We start from the raw sequence: 9,612 nt of genomic DNA on the forward strand, positions 1-9,612 counted from the left end.
TATTACTATTACATAGAAATCTGCTTTTTATCTAAACATAAGCTGACTTCCAGGCACCCTAAAATCAGTGGAAATTTTCCCACTATTTTACCTGGGACAGCTTTCTCCTTTTACCTTTCCTGCTCATCAGGTTGTGCAAGGAGCAGTTCCCAGGCATGACAGCCACATACAGTGAGGGTGGAGAGGAGAGTCACTCCTCTCAGTAGTGCAGTTATGATCCTGCCTCAGAGTGCATAGGAGGCCCAAAGTGACCAAAACAGCTGGTTTTGACTCTTTTTGTTTGCCATTTCAAGATCTGAGAGGTTCCAGTGCATATGTGAATGACTGTATGCCAGTTTTAATTTAGATTATGGACAAATCCAGAAGTCTATGGGTGACAAGCTAAAAAACCATTGAATACAAGCAAACATAGTCAAGAACTTCTACATGTGTTTGTGGTTTAGATTCTTATTTCAGAGGCAAGACCATATAGTACTGCTAATAGAAACAGGTATTTGCAGGTATCTGCTGCTACCATTACCCGAGTAGATTTTTAACCTTTTAAATTGGTGAAAATTTTTTATCAAGGAATTAATAAGCAAAGGTGAACACGATCTTAAAAAAAAAAAAAAAACCAAAAAAAAGAAGAAATTTTACACTAGGAGGCTGGCAAAAACAAGTAGTAATTGAAGACAAAACCTGACTAAATGTGTTTTAAAGAGAAGAAGTCAAACTTTAGGCTCAAGAAAAAATAAAAAAGACTGTAGGCAAATGATAGCTAGAAAGTGAGAGTTTTATTTGAGTGCTGAAATTATGACCTTCACAATGACCCTTGGTGCCTTTATGTTCCATCAGCTGTTTCTATAACATTGGTCAGGAGCTCTTTGTGGCATCCTCAGTCTTCTTCTCAGCTCTCTGTGCCATGGGAACCTTGTTGAATTGAAGGAAGCCACAGCCTCTGTTACAGGGAAGGCCACTGGGCCCAGGCCTGTGGAATTTCAGCTCTGGAGGAGGAGAAGTGGCTGCTTGTTTGTTTTCCACCACATTGCTGAAATAAAGAAATAAAGCAAAGTGCTCCTAATAAAATTAAAATGTGCCACTGCTGAGCTCTCTCAGTTCTGGAAATCTTGTTTGGATTTGGTACATGACATCTGTAATGTTTCTTGGCTGGGCTGTTTGCCCTTTCATGAGAGATGAATTTCTGTTTCTTGCTGAGGGAAAGCAAATCAATGCTCAGATTAGGAGATTGATGAAACTGGTTCTTCCTTGTAGTTCCTGTTGCACCTGGGAGTCCTTATGTAATCATGATTTTATCCTGGCTATTATTTAGCTGCAAAAGACTAGCAGGGTTCATGGCTGAACCTGGGGGAATGCCCAGATAATGTTTCATTAACTGTCCAGGACAAGAGCAGGTAAGAAACACTTCTTAGTGGTTTTCTGGGTTTCATCCCAGTGAAACTCTTAAAGCAGTAAGTGCTTTAAGATTCTTCAGGTTTCTGTGTGACTAAGTTATTAACTTTCAAATATAACTTTTACCATTGGTTTAAGCACCATCAAAGCACTTGTGTTAATGATTATGCAATGCAGGTATAGCTAGACTGAAATTACTGCTGAAGTTAGTGACTTTGCAATTACTGAATCTTCCCTGGGGATGCACAAAATAAGTTTGCAATAGCAGTCTCACCACTCGTTTATATATTCTTATTGGCTATTGGCAAATTGTGACGATAAGAAATCCTGCTCTCTGAATATCAATTTAAAATTCTATTAAAATCACCTTAGAAATATGCAGCTCTCTTCTTTCTAAACATTACTAGTTACAAAAAGGGATTTTTCTCTTATTTAATTACAATTTTATTGCTGGAAAACTGTTTCTTTTAACTCTTCTTGTTTATGCTATTTATTTACATCTGAAATGCAATTCAAACAATAAAAACTCAATTATATGTCTCCACTGAATATGGGATTTTCTAGATTCTGTACATGAAATGTCCTAATTCAAAGGAATATTCCTTATTTTTTCTCTCTTCCTATTTCACAGAATTTAAAGTGCATGTGTAATAAATTTATATATATGTATATATATATATATATATATGTGTATATTTAAAAATAAAATATTACCAAGATCATCTTTGGATTTCAAACTAAGAGATTGCTATAGGTTAAAAAGTTCAGATGTAAAGTGAAAAAAAAGATACTCCCATACATTTCAACATTGCTCACTTGCACTAGAATATGAACTATCACGAGGAATGCTACATTTAAAATATACTATGCTATGGAAAAATTGTGTGGGTAGTTCTTAATTTTTATTAACATTAAAAGGGCTTGACATTTAAAAATAATAGAAAATGTTACATCAGCAACAGTAAATAGTGTGAAGAAAAGTAGAAATATTTTGAAAGGCCTAGGATTTGAGAGGTTTATTCAACTCAGCATTAAATGACATTTTTTTTCATTATATTAAGGATAACCACTATCCCAATGTATATATTACATATAGCCCCCAAAATAGTGAAGTAAATACAGATTAAGAAATGCCATAATTTTTAAGCAACTGCAGTCACTGAGAAATTTTGAAAGGTTCTTTCTAACCTTTCCTGAACATAGCATGTTTTTTTAAGACAAAAGTTTCCTGTATCAGTTAGACTCCAGCTCCCTGCAGCATTTGGAAGGATCCAATCTCCTGTTTCAAAAGCTCCTCTTGAAATCCTGAAACACTGAGTTCAATTAGTGCATTGTTCCTAATTCCTGTATGAGTATCTGAGTATTTAAGAGGAGAGCACGTGCTCTGCTGAAGGAGAGGAATCAGCTGTGCAGTTCCCTGCTGATCTGGAAATGGAAAATCTGCCCAGCCTTGCTGGCCACTCCGAGCTGTGGAGCACCCTGTGCATGGTCAGCTGCCTCCACTGCACTGAATGTGTCTGAAGGCACTGCAAACTGCTCTGAGGATTTCAGGATGCACAGACACATGAGCTGACTCCATCATCTAGGTCTTAGAGCTTCATTGAAATAAGGTTCATTATGAAATACAACATTGTGGGATTTCTCCTTGTTTTGATCTCTTAATCTGTCATGTGCTAAAATGTATAAAGCCAGATAAAAGTTAGAATTTGTCACTGGCATGAACATGGCTAATAAGGGAAAAAAAAATTAGTCTAGAAAGATTTTTGGGTTTTTTTAAATTTTTCATGATGATTTTTCTGTCCCTCATTAGCAGAAATATCTTCAATGTTTAAGTTTAATAAACCCTCAAAGGCCCAAACTGCTGACTTCTTGCAGTGTAACATGGAAATCATTAGAAAACACATACATCTATAATGCAAATTTGGTGTTAAATGTGCTTGGTGGTCCCTGTAGAAGAGGAAGTTTTATCTTTCTTTCTGTAGGCACCAACTTATCATTTCTTCATGTGTAGCTGTTAAGAGAGTGTGCATACAGATGAGTTCTTAGATGTCTGATAGCAATTTACTTACCCGAAGATCCCATTTGCATGTGAAAAAGTAGATGCATATAGAGTCTGGGTTTCATTTTATGCTTACACTGAGCCTCTAAGTGACTGCTGCTGAGCACATCCTTGGAATAACAAGAAGCATTTACAGCTTCATCCCCTAAAAATTTATATCACTTCTGTTGGATTAACATTGCAGAAAATTACAGGGAGTATGACGCCATACTCTGCATTTAGATGAGTACCAAAAGGAATGGGCAGGATTAAAGAAAGCATGTTCCAATGATGCAACAGGTGCTTTGCCTAGAAACCCGGGCCACTAAGGGAAGTAACCTTTCCATGTGTAATTAATGAAGATGAGATTTGACACCCAGTGTTTACCCCTAAGGTCTATCTAAACCTGTGGCTGAGTGTAGCTCCATGACCATTGCTCACTTACAAACCTCTCCTTTTCAGCTCCATAGAATGGTTGAATTGAAAGGACAGTCTGTAACTCAGTCTGTCTTGCCTGGAGTCTTGCAGTTCTGGTGGTTTGGGGCTGACTGAAACATTTGTGGACTGAATGCATCACACCTTGAGCACAAGCTGCATTTGACCTCATTGTGATTAACTAATCCAGAGCTTCCCTGTGCCTGATGCCCGAACACATCTCTGTAGATATACCCTAGACACCAACCATTCTTTGCCCTACAAATACTAATAAAACTAGGAGGGAAAGATATTTTCCCCCCAATACAGGATGATGCAGCTGTAGTTAGGGGAGATGCTGAGATGCTGGAGCCTCCATGATATGAAAAATGTGTACTTTGACTAAATGCATAAATGCGATATTTGCATATGCAATAAACAATGTCGCAGCACAAATAATCCCCTCCAAGTAAGAATGTGTGTTTGTATCTTAGCAGGCAATACTCAGCCTTTAAAACAGTTTGAATTCTGCATTATTTCTTATTATTTATCTCTTTGAAAAATGATGAATTATCATCTTTACTCAAAGACTTTGAAAAGAGCAGCACTCGTCTCAAGCATGTACTGGGTCATGACCATTAATGGGGTGACAATAAAATATGTCATTGCAACACCAGCATTTTGTCAGTTGTAATAATTTCTCCATATATTTGTTGACCTCACTGTGTGCTAACTCTTTTGCTGGGTTAACACTGTCCTACTGCAGAAACAAAAACATCCACTGTATGTACTTCTATATCATACTTGATCAAATCAGTCTTATTTTAAGGCATTATCAAAGGCAGGAGGTGCTTGTCTGTTATTAAAGGACATGTTTTCATAAATACTTCCAAAAAATCCTGGAAGTGTGACCCATAAAAGGCAGTGCTTCTCTTTTTCTTTGTTTCCTTTTTTTGCCGTTGTTTTGGTTGGGTTTTTTTTTTTTTCACTTGTTTTGTTTGGGGTTTTTTTCTGTTGCCATAACAATGCAATAAGTAATATTGCACAAAAGATGTGCAGGGCACAGAATGAGCACAGAATGGCCATTTCATGGGTTCAGAAAGTTTAAAAGTAGTAACAGTACAACCACATTTGCTCTGTCATCTGCAAATGTTAATTAGCACAGTGCACATGGTTCCTCAGAAGGGAGAGAGGACTGCTCAAGATTAGCACCGCTCCATTAATTTCATTTACACTCTTTCCATCCACCCTACAGCTGGCAGGTTTTTCAAAATAATGCTACCAGACTACAAAAATGTGTAAAATGAAGAAAGGAGCTACTCAATAAATAAATGAAGTCAGCACTGACTGAATATAACATTACTTATGACACTCAGTATTTAGAATTTTCAGTCAGATCTCTTTTATAAGCAATTGATATTCTGGGGAGTCTGTTCATAATGTTGTCAAGGGAGTTAGAAGGATGTTAACATTTCATTACTCTTGTCATTGATTTTCTTCTGCTTTCTTCACAACAAAAGTCAAAACGTGACCTCTTATTCCACTGAATTAGTTCCAGAACACTTGATATTATTGACCTCCTAATGAAAATTAATGGCAGCTCTTTTGATTCAGTCTTTCAAGTAGGCACACCAAGCACATTTAAAACACAGGCATGGTTATTTCTCATATTGAAATAACACACTGTTAAGTAATGAAAAGTACATTAATGCAACATTAAATTTGCAAATTTAAGTGCACAGAATTCAAGAAATTTAAAATGTGTCATCAGGAGCTGATGCTGGAAAGATTTAAGCTTGGCAATAATTTCAGACCTGGAGAGTTAAAGAATTTTACAAGGAATGCTATATGTACACTTAGAGCATTTCAGCCTCAGGTCCTAAATTTATAGTAAAATTCTGGCAAGACTGAAATGATTTTACTATGTAGCAGTGACATTTACACACTAGCCTAGTTATTTCCATGCTCTTCATTCTCCTTTTATACTAGAGAAGAATGCAAATTCTTCTCAGTGACTTTTGACTTTTGTGCTCATGAGCTGTCACCCTGCAGTTGAATGGATTTCCTTTATCCAGATTCTTACATAAACTGCCTTCTATCTGTGGATATGGAGCCTTTCTTCCTTGCATCTGTGTAACTCAGGATTATCCCTGCCAGGTGAAACAGGAAAGCTGAATGGATGCATATCTGGAGACTGGGTGAAAGCTTGCCATTTTATCTAAACCATTTCCTCTTCCTGGAAAATTCTCCCAGAAATAATACCTGGGGAAATATCTGGGAAAACTGCTAGAATAAGGAATAAACTAACTTAATTTCCCTCTTTCCTTAGACAACAAAGACTATGATGCATATCTATCTTATACCAAAGTGGATCCTGACCAGTGGAATCAAGAAACTGGAGAAGAAGAAAGATTTGCTCTTGAGATTCTACCAGATATGCTGGAAAAACATTATGGATACAAGTTGTTCATACCAGACAGAGATTTGATTCCCACAGGAAGTAAGTCATGTCTTTATTCTCACGTGATATTGAAGGAGAAAATGAGTGATTGTGGTGATTGTTTTAGTCTTGTTTCTCTACCTACTCCTTCAGAATGTGATCTTTTCTCCCATGTCTTAGAGAATGGTGAGGATAAGCCACCAAACATTAAATGTGCATTTCCCAGATAAGAGGATTATTATTTGGCAATTGTATTGTTTTAATTGAAGGTAAAACAGTGCAGAAAGGGGCTGCATAAGTAAAGGAAATGAAAGAGGCTAACATTTTTCAGATTTTTTGAGAACTTGCTTATCTAGGAATGAATACCAAGTTCTTTGTTTTCAGTTCCTTAGATTTTGTTTGGAAAGATACCCATGATTCTAAATATTACAGAAATTCACACAGGAAGGAAAAAGCTGTGTTTGGACTAAGGCAATGGTTGAGTAATAACTTCTACACCAGAAAAAAATAATGAATTGTGTCAGTGTCCACTGTAGCCAATTGTGTAGTGGATGTACTTGATCATTCTCTGACACTGAATACTAGAATTGATTCCAGATGGTACAAGTATATCTTTTTCATGTTCCTCTCACATATTCCAACATAAGTGCGGTAACATTTTGTCAGTTGTTGTAATATTCTTCATGACTTCAGTGTAACCATATAGAGAGTGACTAAGTTCAATACCTTTAATGAAAGATAAAAAAAAGGATACTTGGTATAGACAAACAACATAGAACATCAAACAATCCAATGGATATTTTTTAAATCTACAGCAAACTAAATACTAACTTGCAGGAGATAACCATTTTTATGAATGTGTGTGGAAGGGGCATGAAGGAAAAACAGAATCAAAGCCTACCAAAAAAATTTATAGTATCATTTGGATTTGAAACTGAGGTCCTGAAGCACATGGCTGCTGCTGCTCTGTTGTCTAACTGGGTGACTTTGCCCTTTTAAAAGTTGCCTTTTTAAAATCATGATAGACATATTTGTCCCAATAGCAATATAGATGATACAAAGACACAGCTCATGAAGAAACACTCACAATCCATAGCCCATGTGGGAATAGATGTTTTGCAGGATCACAGAATGGCTGAGGTTGGAAGGTCACTTTTTCCAACATCCCTGGTCAAGCAGGTCCACACAGAGCAGGTTGCTCAAGATCATGTTCTGCCAGGACAGCCTGGTACATTTATAAATGATGTTTTTGTGTATTTCAGTGAGATCTTTTGGGAGCAGGGATTTGCCTCTGTTTTTTCTCACCAGTTTATGAGAGCAGACTGTGTTCTTAGATTGCTTTTTGAGCATTTGTTTTGTTTTGTAGCCTACATTGAAGACGTGGCAAGATGTGTAGACCAAAGCAAGCGACTGATCATCGTCATGACTCCAAGTTATGTGGTAAGAAGAGGTTGGAGCATCTTTGAACTGGAAACAAGGCTTCGAAATATGTTAGTCACGGGAGAAATCAAAGTGATACTGATCGAATGCAGTGAACTACGAGGAGTTATGAACTACCAGGAGGTTGAGGCCCTAAAACATACCATCAAGCTCCTCACTGTCATTAAATGGCACGGACCAAAATGCAACAAGTTGAATTCCAAGTTCTGGAAACGTTTACAGTACGAAATGCCTTTTAAGAGGATTGAACCCATGACAAACGAGCAGGTTTTAGATGTCAGTGAGCAGGGGCCCTTTGGGGAACTGCAGACAGTCTCCGCAATTTCCATGGCTGCTGCCACCTCCACTGCTCTTGCCACTGCCCATCCAGACCTGCGCTCCACCTTTCATAACACATATCATTCACAGATGCGCCAGAAACACTATTACCGGAGCTATGAGTACGATGTACCTCCTGCTGGCACCCTGCCACTTACCTCAATAGGTAACCAGCACACCTACTGCAACATCCCCATGACACTTATAAACGGGCAGCGGCCGCAGACAAAAACTAACAGGGAGCAGAACCCCGAAGAGGCTCACACAAACAGTGCCATACTGCCCCTCCTGCCACGGGAGACCAGTATATCCAGTGTCATTTGGTGACCGACATGCAAGGGGCTGTCAACCCCCTTGAGTAGGAGCAGAGTCTGCAGTCTGGTGCCTGGAACTACATCCTCGACTGCTGCTGTTAAACATGCATTACAATCGATAACAAACGAGGAAAAACAGGGTCTTGTACATATGTTTTTGCAATTTCTTTGTAGCATCAGTCTTCCTGTTTTACTCATGTCTCTTCCCATTCACATTTTTGACTTTGTTTTATATGTCATTGGAATTTGTATATTTACATTTTTTTTAAATGAAGAGACTGCTGTATAGATAGGAAACTTTTTTGCTTCATTAGTATAGTTTTAGACTTTTTGTTTGTTTGTTTATAACCTCTCTTGGGAATGCTTGGACAAAGCTATGTTGATATCAGAAGCACCATCCATTTTGTTGGCCTGCCTAGCCATGCCTGCTGCAGCTCACCTCTTTGGGAGAGTTTTTGTTCTTAGAAGGACCCCACTGCTCACTGAGAGCTCCAGTTTCATTTCTACTCCCGTAATGTGCACTGCTCCTTCCCGGCCCTTACAAAGACCCCCATTTGGGGTAACACTGCAGTCTGACCATCTAACATGTAACTTGGTAGATACCTGTCAAACAAGAGAAAATACCCAATCTGTATCGGTTGCTTCACAGTAGTCACTAGAGTGTGTAGAAACTATAGCCGGTTTGGTTTTTGCTTTCTTGGGTTTGGTTTCTTTCTTAATTCTTATTTTAAGAATGAGTTGGTTGTATCCCTTTTATAAATATAAAAGCAACCCTATTTTTAACACGTCCTGGAAAAGTATTAATGTGGTTGTGGATTTTATTTTTTTAAGCACTCTGGTTTTTTTTCTTTCTCAACTTTCAAAATCTTGCAAATAACATTTGCAAATGTCAGGCGAGTAAGACAAGTGAGGCAATAGACACTGAAGTGCAGAGTCCTGCTGATATGTACAGTGATGACTTCCAAACCAAAGGGGAATAAAAAGACAGTATTGTAGATGGTTTGTCACTTTGTATTATAGAAAGTGTTATTTTCAAAAAAAAAGTAAGAGCAAAACATTATTTTCCTGTGGATTTCAGAGTCCCTTGTATTTTAATGTTCCAAAACCTGTATTTGCTTTAAAATTATATATTCAAGATTAAGAAATCTTCTTTCATTTGGTTTTAGCTTGTAACGATAAATAAAACTTTATTAATTTCAACATGATTTCAGTAAGAACTCAGGCAGAAAAAAATGACATGATTACTAGAAATATAACTG

General features: G+C 37.5%; 1 protein-coding gene across 1 annotated transcript in view; it reads left to right on the top strand.

Moving 5' to 3' along the window:
• The window catches only part of IL1RAPL1 (interleukin 1 receptor accessory protein like 1), a 258,654-nt gene extending 249,504 nt beyond the window's left edge, over nt 1–9,150 (top strand). The window contains exons 8-9 of the mRNA XM_059840325.1: nt 6,171–6,341; nt 7,648–9,150. Coding sequence (XP_059696308.1) covers nt 6,171–6,341; nt 7,648–8,366 — 890 coding nt within the window. The 3' untranslated portion in view covers nt 8,367–9,150. The remainder of the gene's footprint in view (nt 1–6,170; nt 6,342–7,647) is intronic.
• The last annotated feature ends 462 nt before the right edge of the window (nt 9,151–9,612 follow it).

This window comes from Haemorhous mexicanus, chromosome 2, assembly GCF_027477595.1.
Source record: "Haemorhous mexicanus isolate bHaeMex1 chromosome 2, bHaeMex1.pri, whole genome shotgun sequence".
Lineage (NCBI taxonomy): Eukaryota > Metazoa > Chordata > Aves > Passeriformes > Fringillidae > Haemorhous > Haemorhous mexicanus.